We start from the raw sequence: 22,615 nt of genomic DNA on the forward strand, positions 1-22,615 counted from the left end.
ATAAACTTTAAAGTATTTTACATCTGCTCAAACATGCTTTTGGTCTGGAACATTCAGTATCCATATTATGACTTCATATTTGTTGTTATTTCCAGGCATTTTTTAGCCTGTGTGGAAGTCTCTGAAACAGTTCCCTTCTACTTGTAATACAGTGATGGAAAGCTCCAGATCTCAGCTTTCTGATGCCACTGAAATTTTTTGGATAGTGCAAATGGTTCAGAAGTCACAATAACTGCATTGAATGCTGTGAAGTGCAAAATACAGTGGTGTGGAGAGTCTGCCGTCGTTTAAGGGTTTAACTGAGGGTGGAAGTGAAATGGATGGAATGTATAGATAAAACTAATGTACGTCTGTGATTTTCAGGTACAAAGCGTTTAGAGTGTATATCTCCAGATGGTTCAGGTCGAAAAGTGATCCATCCGAGCCTCAGCTACCCATTCAGCATGATCTACTACAGACACCACTTTTATTACACTGACTGGAGGAGGTTTGTGTTGACTTTCTTATTACTGGATCCTTTATTCACGCCTGATCACTAATCAATGACCCAATATCCACAGGGACGGGGTGATCGCAGTGAGCAAAGAGAGCAGTAGGTTCACCGACGAATACCTGCCTGACCAGCGCTCTCACCTGTACGGCATTGCCATAGCAACCACCCAGTGTTTATCAGGTGAGATAACAGCATGCCAGCTTTCACTTATTTTTCTCTGGCTTAGCAGACGTCGTTCAGACATGTCGCTTTGACTCAGTAATACCAACCAAACGCCTTCGCTGAAGTCACACTGATTTAAAGGCGTCTCAGACAGTGAGCTCATTGGTTTCACTCCCAGCAGATGTCACCTTCACCCTGAAGGCTGCCTTACAGGCACAATCATGCATTCAAGGCTGCACAGAATGACATACTATGTTGAGCTCATTGGTCATAAACACTTTTGTTCTTAACCCATAAAGACCCAGTCCTACTTTTACGGCACTTTCCAAATGAATGTTTGTCTCTATTTAACCTTTCTTAAGTGATTTATCAGCATTTATTATAATATTATCATCTGTATTTTGCATTTTTTCGTGAAAATCATGTATTTTCCTGTATTTCATTCACTGATCATGTTAATATTCATAAAAGCTCGGATTCGAGTTGATGGTTATTACATGAAAAACAGAGAAAACTGAAGAAAAAGGGACTTTCTTAAAAAAATATATATAACAATTACTGAACATAAACAAAGTGTTTCCATCCACTGTCATTGATCCAACTCCATGGGTTTTACTGGTGAATCCATTTTGTAGAAGATGACAGTGTTTCCACGTTCACTACGGAGCCTCTGAACGTCCGAATGGGTCATATGTGATGACCATGAAAAGACGGATAACTGTATTTTACACCAATTATTTACATGTATTGATAGGATTAGTGGATAAACAGGTATTAAACAGTTTAGATCAGTAGATGCTTTTGGTTGGCGGTGATTGTTTGGGTCTTTGTGGAGTAAAAGCTTCCAGAACATACACCAGTCCACAGTATCTTGAAACAACAAAACCCCTTATGTGTTTGCAAAACTCAGCCTGAGTATAATAGCACATAACACATAAGTTCTGTGGATACATACATACATACATACAGTATATTGCATGAAATACATCTTGTTGTTAAATAAAACACAGGATTTGTTTCTTAACATTATTTTTTATTCGGACAAAGGCCCACGACCCACTGAAAATGAGTTTGAGACCCACTTTTGGGTCGCAACAAGCTGAAGGACGCAAGAGACACTTGCAGATATTTTTACTTGAGCTGAACTTTGAGTTTTGAGGTGAAAAAGTTTGTGAATTTACAGATCTATCTAATGTTGAAAATTATTTTTACTGGAAAGACATTGAGTGTCCCTGTTTCAAACCCTGCTATAAACGCAGCCTTTATCATGTGATGAAAACCCGCCTGTGCGTTTCATCACTCTGCAGAAAACAGTGATCAAACAGCTGGCTCCGACCCCCTCCTCCACCCCTCCCTCTTCCCCTGTGTGTGGTGACTTCACTTAACACACACCCACCAAATAGTCACAAGGACAATGATTACACAGCTGTGCGCGACCCTCTATTTGTGTGTTTGCGCACACGAGACCAAAGAACAATGATTACACAGCTGGATGCGACCCTCTACCTGTATTTTCTGTGCATCTGTCATGTTTGATGTGTCGATGTCTGCAGATGGTTTCAAGTGCATCCGAAGCCTTTAAAGTACAAAGTAGGCGACTAAACACAGGATAATCCCTAAAGTATCACCTTGGCAGGTGTCACTGTCAAAGCAACGCTCACACATCTGCAGCGTTGGTAAAATCTCATCTGAACATCATGATGGAAGAGTTTAGAAAGTCTGGAAGTCACGCCACACCGTTGACCTGGTGCATTTGTGTCTGACAACCAGCGAGTATTGAAGCGGCCGCTGTAAATGTCACGTCTGCGCGTCCTCAAACACACTCCAACCACACAGCGTCGAACTAAATACCAGCCGCTTACTTCAAAGACGTCAGTGCGTGGTGTAATTCTGACCATGATGACAGCTCTGAAACACACTTGTTAAGGCTTTTGGAGCTGGTTGTAAGAGGCTTAAAGGCTATTATTGTTGAATAGATGTATACATACGGCACAATAACACACTCTTTACACACTTTACGCAGATGATTCTGGGTCAGCTCCAGTATGTAAGTGTAGGGCTTTGTTCAGGATGCTGCATCTGTTCGTTCTGTCATTAGTCGGGTTTTTATGAAAGCTTTTCCACTGCACAGGAAGAGAAACTGTGACCTTTGACTCCTAATTTCCACCTGAGTGTTTAAACACAGGAGAAAATAGCTACTTGCACAAGATTTTTATTCAAAATGTGATAAAAAAAATAAGCCATTTTGCTTATGTTATTAAGAAACAGCAGCAAGAATAAATCTGTTTTTCTTCAGAAATTCAGCTTTTTCAGTCAGTTATACGTAATATTTAGTTATTATGATGCAGTACAACACCCCATGTGTTTCCATAAATGTAATTTTGTGTAATGTTACTGCTGAGAAAACGAGGACTGTTTTATTATTTGTTTTATTTTATAATTTTTTTGTTTTGAGCAGAGGAAAAAACTAAACTTATGTGTGTACAAGGATCTCAAAGCAGAGCAAACAAAATGATAAAGAGAGGTGATCAAGACAATATAGCAATTGCTATGCACACTTGTCATCACACAATAAATTCAATATGTATTGCTTGAAAAGGAGTGGGAAGAAGAAAACTTATTAAATCCCACTCCCACCTCTCATTTATGCAACATAACACATTACTTTTGCTTCCTTAACGAGAAGATTACATCTGTTTATAGCCCTAATAATGTAAAAAACAGATGGTAAACAGGATTTCTGCGGGTCATTAAAAAGCATTAAAAGTCATTAAACAGATTTTGTGAAAATTAAGGCCTTAAATGGCATTAAAAAACATTAACTTCAATGTCCAGAGGCATTAAAAAATTAAATGCACTTGATGGAAAAAAAGCATTGTTATTCATGATTTATTTTCATCGTATAAACATTTAATAATTTTGATCAGAAGTATAGTGTGATGATTGACAGGTGGAACCCTTTAACCCTTTCATGCATGAATTATGAGATTTTTTTCTGACTATTTTTATTCCTCTTTAGACATGAAAAAAAAACAATGTGATTTAAATTTTTTTTATGAACCTATTTTTCATGAAGTTACAAAAATGTCCACTCAGCTGGACACCATGTGTTTCATTTTTGAAGCGACATACTGTGTGAAAACTATGAAATAAAAACATTTTTAATGTGGCTAGTCTGATATTTTCTCACATTTTAACAAACTATAATACTAGCTATTACACACTCAAAGAATATGCAAAAAAACAACATGTTTTTGTTTTTTCAAAAAAAAACTGTTAATTACAGTCTAATAACAATTAGCAGTTGATTTATACTCACATATGTCACTGCAGATCAGGTTTATCAAGAACAGGAAAGTTACAGTAATGGGATGAATTACAGTGAATGGGATGGTGCATAAGTGTCCACTGTGTTGGCTCATATGGAACTAAAACAACAAATCCATGAAAATACAAGAGAACAGCTGGAGAATACCTGTCCACTGTAGTGACCACTGTGCATGAAAGGGTCAATTGACTATAGTTTACGGCTGTTACACGAATGCAACGTGCTGTGTGTGTGCTCATGCTGTGGCGAAAGAGCGGAGGGAATATTAGCAAATGTCAGAAAAATGGGAAAATGCACATTTCAGCAGGAGTGATAGGAGGAGGAAGTATTCAGAACCTGGTTAAAGCCTGTCGACTGTAAACCCTAAAATTATATAAAACTGTATGTGCAGTTGGACATAGGCATTAAATTTGTTTAAAGTGGCATTAAAAAGGGCATCAAAAGGCATTAAATTAGATTTACTGATACCTGCAGAAACCCGGGGAAATCTGATGTACATTACAACTTTCTACCTGATAGTCTGCGTAACTTTTAATACAATATATTTCAACAGTGATTACATATCACCAGTGGTAATGGAAGTGACACATACCGACATGGTAAACAACGACAAGCACATACCAACAAACTGTGATAATGATGTGACCTTTACAGACTCACTAGATACAAAAACCTCATTTAATCACAGTAAACATAGAGTATGACATGATGATCGAAGGCTACAGTTGATTCCAGACTGTGTGGACTGTGTATCACTCGTTTAAAACTGCTTCATCCAGTTCATTTCACTAATAACCACCTCAGATCCATGTGTACACTTCAGTGAACTCATAAAGACCCAAACAGCTACTGGCAACCGAAACTACCTACTGATGTAAGATGTGGAAGAACTGCAGAAACACTGATCCTATCGATACATGTCAATAATTGGTGTAAAATACAGTTTGTCATCTTTTCATGGTCATCAGATGTGACCCATTTGGATGTTCAGAGGCTCCGTAGTTACCATGGAAACACTGTCATCTTCTACAAAATGGTTTCCCCAGTAAAAGGTTGATAAATGACAGTGGTTGGAGACACTTGTTTTGACATTCAGATGTTGATATTTTTGCTGAAAAAGTCTCTTTTTCTTCAGTTTTCTCTGTTTCTGATAAAGCAACCATATAGCAGCCATTTTAATCATTTTATATGAGATTTTTTAATTTATTTTATTTATTTATTTATTTTTATGTTAACAGAATCAGTAGGGTCTTTTTTCGTCTTTTAGTCTGCATTGGTATTTATTCATTATTTATTGTTGACTATTTAAAGGCATTATTCGTAGTTGCTTTCAATGATCTGTATTAGTGCACTGATTTATTTATGTTTGTCATATTGCACTTTGGATGTGGGCTGGTGTCTGTGGTAAGCTGCAAATGAATTGTCCGTATGGGATAAATAAAGTTGTCTGAATCTGAATCTGAGTAACACTCAACTTTAATCTGAGCTTTTATGAAAATCCACATTATCAGCAAATTAAATACAGGAAAATACCTGATTTTTATGGGGAAAAAAACACAAAACACCAAAGATAATATTATAATAAATGCTGATAAATCACTTAAAGAAAGGTTAAATAGAGACAAAATTTCATTTGGGAAGTGACATAAAAGTAGCGCTGGGTTTTTATGGGTTAAATAACGCATCCATTCCGACCTTCAAGCCCTTTCGTCGGTTAAGCTTTTAATTGATCATTTTCTCGTTCTCAGGGATTCACTAACAGCAGACCGCCAACCACACGGTCCTTTTGGTGCTAATGTTCTGTGGCCATTCTCAAGCGGAGGGCGGATCCACCCCACACGGCGCCCTACGCAGCGAAACCCCAGAAGAAAGGACGCTTTTGAAGAAGCGAGACGGCTTCCTGTCTTCCACGGCAGATTTCCAACCCCTCCTCACCGACCCCGATGTCTCACCTTAAAGATATAACCCCCAAATAATGTTTTGTAAATTTGTTTTATACCTCAATTTTAGTTTTTTTTTTCTACTGTATTTTTGTATGTGAGTTGTTTTAGTTTTTTAATATCAGTTAAAGCTACAGGAAATGAAATCGATGTTAAAACGTTAAACTGTACAAGTGTATTTTTCTGTCCTTTTGAAGCCAGAGAGCTGTAAAACACAGATGTGTTTGAGCCAAAGCCTGAAATGAACCAAAGAAATAGCTTTTTTTTAAACCAGATGACCAGAGTGACTACATTTTATTTTTATTATCACAGTATTTCACAAGCTATTTAGTCTCTAAGGACAAAGAAACAGGTTATGCACATAAAAATAACGTCACTGATGTAACTTAAAAACCCTGCATATTCAGAAACAGAGGCCTTTACATTACGTACCATTACTGGTTATACCCTACCTGAAAATGTGGTAAAATGTGATTTACTTACACAGAAACATGTTCTTTCTGCCTATAAAGTAAAAGGGAAACATCGCTATTGTTACGAGGTTTATGTGATGAATCGTGTCATATTTTGCGCCTCAGTCCTGTGTGCCAGAATAAGAAGAAACCCGTTCTCCTGTGCCATTTCTCTGCACTACTAATCTGTATTTCACACAATTTGAGATGACATTACATTGCCAAATACTATTTTCTACAACTACAGTACGTTTTTTCAAATCTTTAACTTTTTATAAGATGTGATATTTATAACAATAAAATGTGATTTGGTAAATGACAGATTGTTGTGATTCATTTGTGTTTTTTTTAATGATGCACTAGGTAAGCAAACAAAAACACCTGAAAATCCACTGGAAAATGAGTCTGAGATGCTATAATACAGTAAATATGATAATAAATACTTGTTTGTCTGCATGTGTCGCCTAAACCTTTAGTGCTGTATCCTCCTGAGACCCAGGAAGGTAAAGGTTTTGACTTTTTTATGTTAAATAATTGTCTTGATCAGATACAGCATGATTCAACAGTTTTCCAGATAAATTTTTCTTTTTGTTTTTTAAAGGAATGTCCCTTGTACAGAAGAGGAATAGTGCCACTGGAAAAAAATAAATAAAATTAAGGTCCAATATATTTCTTTGTTATTATTATGAGGAAAAACTCTGAATCCTGAGATTAAAGTCAGAATTGAGACTTTATTTCTCAGAATTCTGACTTTAATCTCAGAACAATAACAAAAAAATATATTTAAAACAGTCAGAATTCTTACTTTTTCTCAGAATAATAATAAAAATGTATATATTGGACATTAATTTTTTTTTTTTTCCCCGGTGGCCCTAATCATCTTCCATACCTTTCCAATGGACAGCATTTTTTTGTTTGTTGTAAGTAAAGCTGTGAAACTCTTGTCCACTAAAAAGGACAAAAATGCATTGCTGGTTCTCTATACTTTATCTACCAGCTATGTTATCATTACAATGATTTTTATCTCCAATATAAACCCTGAAGTGGATTAAAGTAAGTAAAGTAACACAGATTGTCCCTGAGGGTAAATTTGTGCAGTTTGTTGCATTACAGAAAATGAACAACACAATAATATTTGATAAAATACAAAAACCAGAGTAGCGATCAACATGCATTAATTTATTCATTACAGTATAAAAACAATTAAAAACAGACAGAATCCAAATACTTTAAATGTAAGTGCTTGGGTATAGATCACAAACAGCTTCTTCAGGTCCTTTTATTTGCACTTTTGCACTCTTGAGTCTGTTTATATTCACATAACACATAATGTTTGGCATCTGATACCGTTGTTTTGAAACCAACGTTTTTTCTATAGACTCAGTTTTTCATTCCTGTGACCTCCACATCTGTCAAGTGCACAATGGTTAACCTGATTGTTAGCTGCATTATTATTTTTTCCAATCCACACAATAATATCATATCCTGAATATGCTCTGGTAAATTAACAAATGGATCATAAACAGCAAATGTCTTCTTTTTCTTTATATTGAGCTGGAAAAAATGTTGAAGCTTCCATACTTAAAAAAAAAAAAAAAAATCTGGATATAATTGTAACATTAATCCATTGAAACCTCACCTCAGGCGACCTCTAAAATGTAAGAATTCCTAAAAAAAAAAAAAAAAATTGAGAGAAAAACTTAAAACAAATACCAATGTTTTCCAGAATATTTATTTCTCTGTCAGATCTTAAAAGTACGTAGTAGGTTGATTGTTTTTCTTTCTACTGCTTTTAATTCAGTTCTGTTGAATTGTAAAAGTAGATTTTCTTTTTCTGTTTTTTTTTATTTCCATGAATAGAATTAATAAACTAAACAAAATGTCAAAACAAATGTCACTTAAGATCTTGCATCTGGTCTATGCGAATTAATTTGAAAGTAATTTTACTGTTTTTCCTGCTTAAATAAATGAATTCTACTACTGGAACTGTACGTGACAGCAATACTACAATCAATACTGAAATTATTCAACTTGACATGACTCTTCAGTTTTGTGTCAGATAAAGCATGAATTCTGAGCTGAAGGCTGCTCACTGGCTTGTACTCGTCCTGTGTTGCAGTACCTACTTTCCACCACTGGGTGTCGCTGTCAGACTGGTATCAAACGGGATCATCCACTGTCTTTGTCCACACAGAGGTCAGAGGTCAACTACGGCTGGTGAACACATTCAAGCATATTTTTCAGCTTTTCTGCACTTCTTTTGAATATTTACAGTGTTGTTTACTGCTTGGACCCCAGAAGATGAAGATGCATCATAAGGTAAAGAAAACAGTTCCTTTTTTTTTTTTTTTTTTTGTATCAAAATGTGAACAGGGAAAGAAAACAAAAACCCAAATTTAAAACCCTAATTGAAATAGTGTATTATTCGAGTCAATGTATTCTCATCTGCTTCCAAATTAAATACAGCTGACTTAAAAAGGTTTCACACGTGAGCATTAAGTCACAAACAAAACTGAAGTCTACAAGCTTATCCTTATGTTTTACATCTGTGTTTTCACTAAACTATTTTGTGATTTATATTAAGCTATGGAAACATGTTTTGTCTCTTGTTTTATTCTACTGGTAGAATTCCTCCATTATTTCTGAATGATGAGCACGTGCATCATCGTGCACAGGTGTTGCAGGTGTGGTGCTGCGTTCAGGGTCCGTTGGAATATCAAGATTGATGAGAAACTATCCCTGAATGCATCTCATTTAGAAGACAGTGATCTGTCAACTAGAAAATCTGATGCATCTGTTCAGAGGATTTGTGTTTTAGGGCAGGGACACAAGATATTTTAACATTTCTAATTATGGGATGTTTTCAAGAGATTCAGTTCAGATTAGATCTGTGTATGAATATGTATTTACATATATGTGTTCTGGTATTATGTGTTTATGTATATCATATTATATTTGTTCATAATAATATAAAGCCAGAAACCTAATTATTTACTAGTAAGTATCAGTCATATTATGGCATAGTGTATAGAAATGATTAGACTAGGAAGGTTATTATTGTTATTAATTATATAAGGAGAAGGGGTGGGAGTTTATAAGTTGTACTTCTTCTCACTCCTTTTCGAATATGTATTATATGTCTTATGTTTAAGTGTTTCATTTATTTATTTTCTTGTTTGACATTCAAGTTCGAAATAAATACGCCAATCTTATTTATTTATTTATTTATTTATTTATGTATGTATGTATGTATGTATGTATGTATGTATGTATGTATGTATGTATGTATGTATGTATGTATGTGTAGCCGTGATATAGGAAAATCAAATGCCCCTAAAATCCACTTTCTATGAACACATGCTGTTTATTTAATTCTTCATATTAAACATCTCAGCTCACAAGTGCTTTACTGGAACCAACAGGAACATAAAATATCATTCCGAACAATCAGCCTGTATTTGAGTGAATCAGCTGATTAGGGTACAGTAAAAAAGGGCCTTTTTTTTTTTTTTACCTACTCTGAATTGGTTCTCATATGGGTCAGGGTCCTACATATGTGGACTCATGTAAGATTATACACAGCTATGATGGAGCAAATTCATGTCAGAGTTTTCTTTGTGTTTTTAGCCTCAAGAAAAATATCAAGAAAAACAACAAATAGAATGAAATTATATCATAAATTGTCGTAAAAATTTATATCCAAAAACCTACATCTTAACCCTTACTTACTGTTTTTTTTTTGGAAATTTGAGCCCCACCACCACCACCACCACCACCAAAAATAAAAAATTCTTGGCCCTTGTTTTATTGACTGTTGTTTTCTGTATTGTTTATATATATATATATATATATTTTTTATTGGCGATTACTTGGTTTTTTTGCTCGTTTTTTTTTTTTTTTTGTCTTCAGTATTAAAAAAAAACAGCCCAGCACTGACAGGGAAATGCTGGGATCAGGGACAACTCCTAACTCTGAAAGTTTGTTTTTCCTCATTCTTCTTCTTTATAAGCCATTCCTTTCACAGTCTTTCACTAGAGGGCCTGGCCAAACAAAAGTGAACATCAGGGTCAATTTCTTTTTTCTCTAAAACAATATTTTTGATTACTCAGCATTGAAGACATATATCTATAGTTTCTAACACTGTGTTTATTTAATTTGTACCTGAATTGCAATTGGATATATAAGAAAATATATGAGAATACAGTGTAAATTAAGAACAGTAAAGGTTGTAAATGAATGTAAACAGCATAAATTCAGAATGTAAATAGCAATGTGTACATAAATGTATTCAAAATATATGCCTGTGAATAATCTTACATTTCACAATAATCAAATACTATAATGATTTTGAATATTATTATTAAAAAAAAACAGCAGAAAGATGTGTATTAAATATAGTTATGAAACATATGTGGCCAAAGACTGATAATTTTGTCAGTAACAAAATAAAAACTTTTATTATTATTATTCTGGTGCATCAGTTTCATTTTTGGATATAATGTACTCTCATATATTAAGAAAAGTGTGGTATGCTAAATATTTTCACTTTCCTTGAACAAGAGCACTTTTTGGTATTTTTTCCACACCTTCAATAACTGCTGTATATTTTTCCTCATTCTGTTACTTTATCAATGATGATAAATTCATGTTTTTTATTAAATATTTGTTTACTCTTCCTTAATGGGATGTTAAAGTACTGGCTTAGAACTACAATTTGAGCTGTTATAATTGAACTCATGCAGAACTCATCACACAGACACCAGTTCTCTTCAGCTGCTCTTTTATTTCCCCATAGAGCATCACTTACACTAGTCAAACTAAACCTTTTCCAGAAAAAAAAAAGTTCTCTTATAAGTGAAATCATACAAATACACCAGTCAGTTTCTTGCCTGTTTTTTACAGCTGACTGGTCAAGAACATCCAGTCTCCTCCTTGTACAAATAAATTTTCCATTCAACAACTTTACTTCATTAGAGGAAATGAAATTATGACCAGAGGAAATGAGGGTTTCAATGTTGATCGTTTGACCAATTACAGAAATGTGACCTGTACGTTTACAGTACATGTAGCAAATATGGTTTTTGTGTAAACTAGTCTCTGCTGCTGTACAAAAATAAACCACACTGACTGATAATTTGGCATTTGCTCATGCAACAACTGAAAAAAACCAACTCAATGAAGAAGGCGTTTCCTTCAAAGTCCAATTAAACCTCCTGTGGTTCATTCTCCCTTCGTCCATCAGCCCTCGTCCTTCTTTAGTCTCATCTGCCGACCTTGCCCAGCCTGTGGTCTGTCTTAGGGTCGGCGATAATGGCCTGAACGGCTACGATGGCCTCGTTGATCTTGGTCTGAAGCTCCCGGAGCTCCTCGATGTGCAGCAGACGCAGGATTTGAGCCGCTTCATTTAGAGTCGCATCTGATGATAGAAAAGATTTTCAGAGTTGAAGGAACTAACTGCCAAGAGTTTTGACAATTAATTAATCAGTTTGTGTAATTCTTTAAGAAAACTCAAGATTTTCTGATAGACATCCACATCTGAATCCCATCTCTGTATCTAAACCATTTTATGAAACACAACTAATTGATTTATTCACATAAAAACTGACAAAGTAATCTGAAGCCCCATTAGTTTACTTTTCTGAGGTTATACTGAATTAACGCGTCACTTTTCAGTCACATCAGTTCTGGCTTTGTGCAAATGTCAAGTCTAATCAAGCCCACAATGTAGTCAAAGATTTAAGGTATTTACAAATGCAATTGAAAACCCATTTGTCTTGTTGAGCAAGATTGCACTGAACCTCTATCAACACCAACAATTCAACTTATTATTTCTAGAGGTTGGGGTTTTTTTGTATTGTTTTGTTTTGTTTTTGGGAGGAGAGGACATGCCATGTTAGCCCAAACACACATTAACTGGGTGTGCTCTGGTATGTTCTGGCTGCACAGTTTGCATTAGTGCCAATTGGTTTCATTTTGTACTTCGTGTTTTGTTTTTTTACAACCTGATCGATAACAATTTCCCTGAAACATAGATAATACTTCAACTGAATGTTACCATCATAACCATTTTTAATGTACTGTAGTGTATTCACTGACCTCCTGTGTCAAACCCCAAGATATGCTTGTCCAAAGCTACAGGAACACCCTGGAAGAAAAAATAAAGCATCCCAAGTAAATAAAAAAAAGGAATCGTTTAATGTCATGATTAAAAGTGTTGCTATGTGTGATCAGGCACATCTCAGTTTACCTCTCTTGTCTGGCTGGCTTTAGAGATGGCCTCTGGAGAGAGTCTGTCCTGGATCAGGATTCGGATAGCCTGGCAGGTTCAGACAACAAACAAAGTAAGTAAACAATGCTATTTCTTCTAAATAGTGTAAAGAAGCTGGTCCGTGAACCTCGCGCTCACACCCCCACCCTCACCTTGAGCATCACCAGGTAGTCGTCATGGCGTTGAATCTTGAGGATGTTGGCTAAAGCGGTCACTCCTGCTTTGAAATCTGGTGAATTACCTGATAAGAAAAACCATACGAAGAGCTCTTTTATCTGGAACAGAAAGACACAAAACTAGAAAGTGAGAAAAGACACCCGAGTGGGGTTTCTACTTACTATCCAGATTTACCAGAGGGTCGGAGGGTTTGTCGCTGTTGCTGGAGGCTGCGAGTGGTTGACAGTTCTTATACTTCTCCACTAGGGACAAACACAGGAGAAAAAAAAAAAAAAAAAAATCACACCTCCCGCAAATTAAACTGCAAACTGAGGGAGTGACTTCGTAAATATGCAAGAAATGAAGACTTCTGAGCCGTCATCTCCTGAAAACATTGCGTTTATACTGTCTCCATCTAGGGGTCATCAGCAGTATTTCAACTAGTAGTACTGTCACTGTGAGCTAAATGTGTTTCTGTACTCAAAACCATTGTATTTATCTCATATGTATTGCCATCTTACCGTTGTCTCCATATTCATATCTCACAGCCAGGCCCAGTAACCAGTCCAAACCCTCATGTCTCTCCTGGACTCCAAATGGACAGCTCACATCCTGTAAGTACTGCACGCAACAACAAGAAGGCCCTTAAATCCCATAAAGATGAATTTGAGAGAATGTGTTTGAGGAAATTCAATAGTGCCTCCCAGTTCATGGATTTTCTTGAAACATATTTGTTAAATTCAAAAGGACGATGCAAAATCCTAAAGTTCTGCTCTTCATACTAAATTTTATCATTAATGTGTGATTCAAAGCTTCAACCATTGCTTGTTTTTCTGCTGGACTGAGTTTGACTAAAGGATAAAAGCAATGAAATATAGTTAACATTTTGTTGTATATCTGTAATTAATATAAACACTTTGCTCCTTTTACTTTTATCCCAAGTGATGTGTGTTCAATGTTCTGCCTCTGAAAATAGATCTGTGCCAGTCAGTTTCTTGTGTAAGACTAACTAAGAATGAGTTTTACATGTGATTTGATTATATTAATACTACACAATCAAAATTTGGTTACAAGACAGAAAGAACAACAGCAGAAGCATATTATTTTTGATTACTAATTTGCTTACATCATCATTCATTTACAAATTCAACCCAAAACAACGAAAAAGGCAAATGATGAAGCTTAAAATGTATACAGTAAATGATTTGGTTTATTTCTTATATATTATAATATTAAAATGACAATTCTTCAACATCCCTAAAATGTTGTTGATGATTTCTGTTCTATTAAATATCTATTCTGAGCTCATGTGCAGTGATGGCTTCACATTTTCATATTGCACTAAATGGTGAAGGTGAAAACTAGATCCCAAATGGTACAAAAATACTGAGGACATCTCAAATCCTGCTCCCCAAAACTTAGCACTTACTTACAGATGAAAGGGAAAGAAATTTTAAGATTAGGTTGTTTTTTGTTTTTATTTCAGAAAGTCCTTGAATGTGGAAAACCACTGAGGTTTGAAGTGTGTTACCTTCTGGTAGGCCTTTGGCCAGTCTGAGCTGGGGATGTTCCTCAGGTTGCCTCTGTCCTCTATCTTATAATGTCGGATCTTCTGGTCCTCCAGCCAAACAATGCAATTTCTGAACTGTGTTTCATCTGAGAACAGGACAGACACGGATAAATGCAGAGTAAATCATGATTCCATCAGCTAAGTGTTGCAGTGTCCTGTTGTGTGATACCGGAAGTAAATAAACAGGTCATTCTAGAAATAAATGATTGACGTGTTAGGTTTTTGTAATGTTTGGCTCATTAGTTTAAGCACATTTCATTACCATAATCTCCTAAGGAATCAATATTAACCTAGTAGTTATTTCACCAAATTGTGGCCAAAAGTGGTAAATATATGCCAATAAAATGTATTAAAAAAACCAAAACTCTTATATGGTCAGACATCTGGTATTTCGTGCAGTGCCGAACACATACGTGCATACATGACGCTAGCTAACCGGCTCCAACATGAAACCAACCAGGCTGTTCAAAAGCCCCCAAAACCGATTTTTCTTACCTGCGCAGTCAAATCCATTAGGGTTATGATAATCTAGCGCTGTCAGCTTTCTACGGAACATTTCAGAGACGATTTATTGTGAAATTTAATGCTTAACAGGGCGACCACTGAAAGAGCTGCTTTTCTATTAGCCGCAAGAATGACACTACGCATGTGCAGAAGAAGCACGCGTTTCCGGTTTGATCTACCAAAATAAAACTTTTTTTTTTTTTTAGACATTTTTTTTGTACCGCAATATATAACGGTCCTTCCTTTTGACAAGTATTATATCTTGTCTGACATGAATAATTTGAAGTAGTTTCGGATAAGATTATTTCGTTTTATTATTATCATGCTAATTTATTATTCATTTTGTTGGTAATGTTTACTGTATTTCCAGTGCAATGCAAAGCGTCTTACTCCGCCTCTCCTGCAGTATCATTTTAAAACATAAATTAAAGTGCATAATCAGCATTCTGTGTATGTTAAGACAAAATTTACATATTACTAGCACAGATTAAATTTGGTATGTGCTGTGCTCTGATTTTGAACCTGTTTATTCTGGTCAAAATACTGTGGGATAGTTAACACCTAAATCTAGTAACTCCAGAAATGAAAATGTCAAACATAAAGCAAATTAACAATGTGTATTACTTGAGGTTTTATGCAAACAGGTAGTGTAATTGTTCCTGTTACCACAAATCATTTTGGTGTGACCTGCACTGCCTCATGTCTGAATATATTAAAACACAAACCATGAAACTATAAATTTAATTTCCACAACCCTTCATGTGAGACAAAGACAGAGCAGACACATTGGAAAAAAATGACAGCTTTATTAAACATCACATTTTATAAAATGAGGGGAAAAAATTCCAAGATGAAGAAAACAAATTGCAAACTTAGGTGATCTGGTTCATGTGTGAATGTATGTTGTGAGTTGGTGTATGCTCAGAAGGGCCTCATGCGTGTGCTTAGAGGCGGGGCTCTGTTGGGTGGTGTTATGGCTATATCCAGATAGTCTCCAATCTGGAACCGCTGAGACTGAAGAGTCATGGAATCATCTGCACCTTTCCTGCCAGATATAGTGCTGCCAATATCTTTCAACCTGAGGGGAGGAAACAGAAAACATGGTTGAGCTCATTCAGATTTTAATACAAAGTATGCACAATATGTAAATATTGACATGAACAATCGTATGTTTACATATATTCCATTCAAGTTAATTTGTTTCTAATTTCCTTGAACTGTGTTCTTCAGTTCAGCCTGATGCAGTGACAACCAGTTGAACTGCTTACCGTTTTCTTTTTGAGAAAATATTAACTCATTTCAAAAGTTTGTTCACACTGAGTCTTTGTAGATGCAGCAGTTCTGAGCTTCTAACCTGTTTCTGTGAAGCTCAAAGTGTGATACTGACCTGTACACTTTGCCCCTGGGGTCTGGGTAGACAATGGCAAAACTGAAGTGTGTGCCTTTTTTCCTGGCCTCTGGATACACTTCCTTCACCAAGCTTGTCAGCTCTTTCAGAGTAGCATCCATCCTACCGAGCACACAAACAGGGATGAGCTTTAGTGACATTCACATCAAATCATACTGCTAAAAACTGTACCAGACTTAAAACCCACCATGTGTATATCTGTAGTTCACTGGAGGGAACATTGCCCCTGGCAAACTCATCTACCCTGTGGTGTCGCCCACTGTTGGTGGTGAACACTCGCAGCAGGAGAGGGCAGGTCTGCAGCAAAAAAACAAACAAACAGATACACATGTATTGTTTAAAATGAGGCAAAAAAGTGTGGTTTTTAATCACAAAGTCATAAAAAACACAATAAATCAAACTAATTAGAAATTTGAGAGTGGGGATATGACGTATGACCACTCTAGCCAGATTGGTCCAGGTATGATTAGTCTAAGTAGCAATGCCTTTGGTATGGACAATATCATCTGGCCAAATTTGAAGCTCTCAAAGGAATTTTTTTTATGTTTTGCACTTTAAGAGATGGTAAAATATATATCAGCGGAGCATATTGCTTAAATTCAAGAAAATGAGATAGTGACAGTGTTTAATTCAGTAATGGTAACAGACTTTAGCACTTACTTGCCGACAGACTCACTATTTACTAATCCATTCTCATACATTTGAAAGTAATGTCAAACTACTTAATTATAAACTGCCTGTCAGCAAAAAAATGTCCCAGTCAATTATCTTCCAAAACATTATTATTGTACAGTTTCATCTTAGCTCTGAGGAATCTTTATGCCATAGGGGTTTTTATTGGGGTAATAATACCCAGGGTGTGAACTACTGTTTAAGTCAGAGGGGAGACACGAGCCCACCTGAAAACATGGTTTGTGAAATTTTGGGGGTGTCTGTAAAATGCTGAACATATGGTATTTTGCTGAGCATTTCTTTTTTTATGCATCTTCATCATCATTGATCAAATTATGACGTTATTATAGCTTGACTGAGGATCATTCACGACTAGTTTAATTTAATGAAAACACAGACACGATGATGAAGTAGAACCCATCTGCTGTCCGAATTCAAAGATTTTGACTTAATTCATGCATATAAATAAAACCTGCTGCCGTACTGTGGCCCTAAGAAGTTATCCTCCCGCTAACTGCTGTATTTTATAAAGGATATTAGAGACAGTCCCACACTGTCACTTCATTTTGGAGCAACAACTGCCTTTAGTTGTCCACAGTTTAATTCGGTTTCGAGTGAACATCTGGCGAGCTAGCATGCTAGCAAAAGTACGATTTAGACTAATACCGTTTCTTTATGTGTTAACCAATGTACAACTGTGGCATACAATAGTTGAAACCACTTCCCCGCACCTTGGACTGAGTATTTTTTTTATTTCTACCGAAAACAATCCAACATTAGTTTTAGCAACTGTTGCCATCCATTCATCGCTAGCTTAGTGTAAACAACGTAAAACCAAACGGCACCTTTTCTCGGTCAATCGGTTTCTCTGGTTCTTTCTTGATTTCCTCCTGTGTGATCCGTGACTCAAGAGCCATTGTTAATATTCAGTATTAGGTTATACACAAAAAATGGAGCTTTACAGCACCTAGATTCAATATTTTTATCGTAGCCGCAGAGCTACAACCATGCAACAAGAGCACAGGAGAGCGACAGACCTATTTCCGGTTCCGGTTTCATTGGCTGTAAAATTTCACCAATAGTGAACCTTCATCGCCCCCTACCGATGTGGAGTATTTAAGCATTTGTTATTAAAAAGCATTGGTCAGTGGAGTCAGGCAATTTCCTGAAAATTTGAGAGATGTACAATACATTACAAAAGCATAAAAATACTAACACATATAAACATACAGTAGTTTGTTTTTTTTAATTTTTTTTATTTAAAACATCTGTCCACTCATTGTCTTTGAATCCCAAATTTGACCATACAAGAAGTAGTTATTTTTTTGCAGACAGGGAACAGGTTGCCACATTAATGATTTGATTATATTCTGGTCATCAGGGTCCAAAATCTTACACTTAATAAAAAAAAAAAAAAGACAGAAGAAATTTGGGATTAAACTTAAATTTACACTTTAATTAGTTAAACAGTGCCTCTATCACCATCTGCTGTTATATGTATGAGTAGTCATAAAGGAAAGGCTTGGAAGTTCACGACAGAGTACCGTAACTATTGTGATGTAATTTGAACCAAAGTTTGAATAACTGTCCACTATACTGGATGTCATACAACCCTGACATGCATCTGAATTATGATGTATTTTAAATATTCATAAAAATTCAACTGTTTGTTCTGTAGGAAAAATTACAAAACGCGCTGAGAGAATAGATTTTGCAATTTCCACAGATATCCAAACATGCGCTGTGAACCCCTGCCACCTGTGTAATGGGGGGCAAAACACGAAGCAGTGAATGAAACCGACTCAGGGGTTAAAGGGTTAATTGTGCCACTGTATTAGGCATCATATCAAATTTGACCTCTCAGCTTTGGAAACACATCCCTTATTGTACCACACACACCTGCTCTTTGTCCCAGATTTGTTTTGTTAGGATTTAGTCTCTTAAACCTAAAGCACCTGTACATTTCTGAATATAATTTAAATAACATTCTGTATGTAGGCTAATTAACAGTTAAATGTAAGACATGATTATACACAGTATATAGTACTTCAGTCTTCAGAGGTATATTTGTTTGATATTTGCTTCCTTTTCCTCTTGTCTAAAATTTGACACATTGTACTTGTAATAAAGACAAAAAGTCCATCCAGACCAGCTTTAGCAAGTTTTAAACTCCAATAATGCTTTCTCTGTCATCACATGAACCCATTCCTCATATTCAGGTCAGACTTTACCTCTGTTTACCTCTGTCTGTTGTGACTTAAACCAGTGCAGATATGAAAATCCTGTGTAAATCCGGAATAAGGCTCTGAAATATCAAACAATGTAGACATATGTCACATCCAGTAGTACCTCTGTCTGTTTTTCATGATTTTTTTTTTTTTTTTTTCAAATTATACATATACAATACACCGAAACTTTTCCCCCCAAAGAAATATATTACATTATATAAATACTTATTTTCTCTAAATCAGTCTTTTTGTATATTATGTATATACTTCTAAGATGATTGATCACATGATTAGTAACACCAAGGGATTTGGGATATTTAAGATGGCTTCTCTGTATATATTTAAGGCTTAAGAAGAGCAGAGTTATTTGAAATCCCACGCCCTGAAGGAAACAGGAGCTGTATTAGTGTGAATTTTTTTCTTATCTTGCTTCTGTTACATTGTTTTTCTGATACTCAGCAAGATTTTTCACAATAGCGATGTGCTTATCTTGGCGTTATATTTTAAACGGATCACAAATACAGGTGAACATAGACTTTTCAATTGTTGTAAATGCTAAAAGCAGATGACAAACCCACTTTGCCGGAATAAGGAACCTTATTTATTTATTTATTTATTTATTTATTTATTTATTTATTATCTTGCATGGAATATATACAAATAAATACCTTATAGTTTGTCGATTTTCTTGTTGCTTCCCTTGCTAGAGAACATTTTTGGGGGACTAAAAGAAAAGAAAAAAAAAAGATGTCTTGTGCTTCCACAGACTTTGACAGAGGCTGGTCTGGGATCAGTCAGCCAAGTCCACCTACAGAACTGAGACCTGCTATTCGGTCACATGCTGCTCTCCCCCTCGCTCATTACAGCCTGTGTGTGTAGTCTTCTGGTTGACATGTCTACCATGTACAGTATGTGCCCATAGTACTGCAAAGTGTGTAGCATTGTGTGGCGCATTTTATGTGTGTTTGTTTTTCCAGTGCGTGGTTGTGTGTGTATTCTGACACTGGTCGTCTCTGTCCTCTGACTGATCAGGAGCTACTCTAACAATCAGCTCTATTTTACCTCTCTCTCTCCACCTCTCATCAGAATGGATGGCTTGGACCAGCTTGAAACAATCCGCCTGCCTTTCCCTCGTGTTTTTTTTTTTAGCCCTGTCCCGGCTGAAAGATCCAACAGTAGGTCTTTGAGTCCGGTCCTGACACTGATATCCATTCATTGATATGCATCAGCAATAAGTGTCGCTGTTATTCCCCTAATGACTCCATTAGAATCACAAACGCCCTCTCTGTCTCCTTTAACCCAGGATGTTTCCCAGGATGTTTGAGGTCACTGATCCTCATGTTGCACGTTAATATGGGCTTTTCCTAAATAAAAAAACCAAAAAAAAAAAAAAATGTGAGTAGCAAGAGTACAATATTTGCATCAAAATACCCCTAAAGTGTCCCTTTGCAAGGCAAGCTGTAGTTAAGAACATGTAGCATAATGTATGAAGTGCATCATAATAGAATCAGATTTAAAACACAAGTAATATAGTGCAATGAGGTTTTATTTTCAGTTCTGTAAAATCCCCAATTTAAAAACATTTTTAACTAAAAGTTGATTATGTTTTGTATTAAATTATGCAAAGTACAAGTCAAATTGTTGCAGTTGCATAAAATACAGTACCTCAAAACTGTTCAGTGCTTTAGTATTATTTTGAGGTATATTCCAACATTAGATATAGGCTATGAAATATGATTCTGACTGCAAAATCCACATTTTCCAGATTCAGAGTTTCCGAAGAATCCCGAATGTAAACCGAGGAAGTTGTTTTTGCTCCCACTCTTCAACAAACAGAAAAGCTCATCGGTCACAGTCATTAGCCGGACACAGAGCTGCACTGTCCCGCTGCCTGACTGTCGCCAAGGGATTTTTTGGTTCTGAAAAGACACACTGAATCTGTACCTGTGTCCAGTTACGCAAATGCACACACCTCACTTTACACAACAATGCGACATTGTTCCTTCAAACCCCTGACCTGCACACTGAGAGGTGCACTGTCCACATCAGAAGCATTGGCCTCAGTGTAGCGCTGGGAAACATTCATATGTTAATGGGAAAAATGGGCACTTTGAGAGCACTGACCAAGGCCAGCCCACTCTTTATCTCATTCAACAGTATTATAAAACCACAAACCACAAATTCTGACCTATTTTGTTCCCTTTTGTCTGTTTAAATGACTAATCCCAGGACATTGAAGTGTCAGTTATATGTAAGGCCTGCTTGTAAACAACAGCACCATTTATCACCATTATAGTTTCACATGGACGTTTAGGAAATCTTCATTGAAGAATAAACTGATGGTCAGACAGCTGAAAGAAAAAAATGGTAGTGAGAAGCTAAATATAATGAATAAGCAAAGAACTAAGTATTGCCAAGAACTGAAACTCAGTTTTGTGTTAAGTTGCAACAGAATTTTTGTGAAACGGGTAGTTTTCTGACATTACTAACTGAAAGCAGCTCTCAAAAAGCTCCACAGTTTTGTCTTTTTCCTATAGTTTCTGTACTCTTAACTCTTTAAAACCTAATGTATCATCATTGACACACCCTGCACATATGCAGTTTGGATGGCTTTAAGTTTTTCACTCTTTGCGTAATTGGAAAAATTCCAGCGGTTTCTGAAACCTGAGACGTTGCACTTTATCGTCTTTATTGGATCTTTATAGTAATTTCACTCACATTTGTACTAGAAGCTGGAGAAGAAGCCGTTTTAGCAGAATTTTAATATGCAGTAAATTGTAAATGATAGCTAGATTTTGAAAAATCTTGGGAAAAAAAGTGTTCTGGAAAAATGAGCAAACAGACTCACTCACAATTTATTTTCTAACCTATTTATAGTCAAAATAAGAAAAAAAAAATCTAGATGGACCATTTTGGGCTTAGGGTTTAAAGGGTTAATTTAATAAGAGGTGAAATGTTAAGTTAGTTTCTTCTATTTCCACCATTTTGGACTGAAATAAATTGTCAAAAGAGTTTTTTACCACTTTGCTTCTATAATCTAAAAGTAAAAAGAAACATACAGTTAATGGATGGCTGCAGAAGTAATCTAACAAATACTTAAATACTTTGGTAAAGGTATGAGTAAAAAAAATTGGTTAAATAAAAGATAAAATACCTCAATTTAGTTCAAATAAAAGATAAAATACCTCAATATGTGGCTAAATATCAGTCATGGATAAATAGCCAGAAAAGCTGGTTACTGATCACCAGTTAAAACACTTTGCTGAGGCATTGAGTTCATCATCAAAATGGATACAAACTGTAATACATAGGAGTGTTTGGGGTCTTTATGTCTGGAAAAAAAACATTCAACATTGCATTAAAAATTATATGAAAGTCTACACTGTTTGCGTTGAGTTCTCCTACAAATAGTCTCTTTCTTTCATTATTGGTGT

The 22,615-nt window shown here is 35.8% G+C and overlaps 3 protein-coding genes across 3 annotated transcripts in view; 1 reads left to right on the top strand and 2 right to left on the bottom strand.

Annotated features, from left to right (window-relative positions):
- The window catches only part of nid2a (nidogen 2a (osteonidogen)), a 76,740-nt gene extending 70,044 nt beyond the window's left edge, over window positions 1-6,696 (top strand). Inside the window, exons 45-47 of the mRNA XM_030157633.1 lie at window positions 364-487; window positions 561-673; window positions 5,732-6,696. Coding sequence (XP_030013493.1) covers window positions 364-487; window positions 561-673; window positions 5,732-5,742 — 248 coding nt within the window. The 3' untranslated portion in view covers window positions 5,743-6,696. The remainder of the gene's footprint in view (window positions 1-363; window positions 488-560; window positions 674-5,731) is intronic.
- Window positions 6,697-11,138: 4,442 nt separating this feature from the next.
- Window positions 11,139-15,004, bottom strand: rtraf (RNA transcription, translation and transport factor). The gene is made up of 8 exons (XM_030158758.1): window positions 14,865-15,004; window positions 14,331-14,455; window positions 13,321-13,420; window positions 12,982-13,062; window positions 12,796-12,884; window positions 12,623-12,691; window positions 12,472-12,520; window positions 11,139-11,791 (listed from the first exon to the last, which is right to left on the bottom strand). The coding sequence occupies exons 1-8, from the start codon at window positions 14,923-14,925 to the stop codon at window positions 11,637-11,639; spliced, it is 729 nt and encodes a 242-aa protein (XP_030014618.1). The 5' UTR covers window positions 14,926-15,004; the 3' UTR covers window positions 11,139-11,636.
- A 651-nt stretch (window positions 15,005-15,655) lies between these two features.
- Window positions 15,656-17,993, bottom strand: sap18 (Sin3A-associated protein). The gene is made up of 4 exons (XM_030158819.1): window positions 17,799-17,993; window positions 16,469-16,578; window positions 16,261-16,383; window positions 15,656-15,951 (listed from the first exon to the last, which is right to left on the bottom strand). Exons 1-4 carry the CDS (start codon window positions 17,868-17,870, stop codon window positions 15,795-15,797), a joined length of 462 nt encoding a protein of 153 aa, XP_030014679.1. The 5' UTR covers window positions 17,871-17,993; the 3' UTR covers window positions 15,656-15,794.
- Between the last annotated feature and the right edge of the window lie 4,622 nt (window positions 17,994-22,615).

The sequence above is a fragment of the Sphaeramia orbicularis genome, chromosome 2, assembly GCF_902148855.1.
Source record: "Sphaeramia orbicularis chromosome 2, fSphaOr1.1, whole genome shotgun sequence".
In the NCBI taxonomy this organism is placed as follows: domain Eukaryota; kingdom Metazoa; phylum Chordata; class Actinopteri; order Kurtiformes; family Apogonidae; genus Sphaeramia; species Sphaeramia orbicularis.

Coding starts and splice junctions, on each gene's coding strand:
- rtraf (XM_030158758.1), bottom strand. CDS start 14,925: ATGTTCCGTAGAAAGCTGACAGCGCTAGATTATCATAACCCTAATGGA. Junction 13,063..13,320: donor ATATGAATATGGAGACAACG/GTAAGATGGCAA, acceptor GTTTGTCCCTAG/TGGAGAAGTATAAGAACTGT. Junction 12,885..12,981: donor CCCTCTGGTAAATCTGGATA/GTAAGTAGAAAC, acceptor TTTTCTTATCAG/GTAATTCACCAGATTTCAAA.
- sap18 (XM_030158819.1), bottom strand. CDS start 17,870: ATGGCTCTTGAGTCACGGATCACACAGGAGGAAATCAAGAAAGAACCA. Junction 16,579..17,798: donor AACCGATTGACCGAGAAAAG/GTGCCGTTTGGT, acceptor TTTTTGCTGCAG/ACCTGCCCTCTCCTGCTGCG. Junction 16,384..16,468: donor GAACTACAGATATACACATG/GTGGGTTTTAAG, acceptor TGTGCTCGGTAG/GATGGATGCTACTCTGAAAG.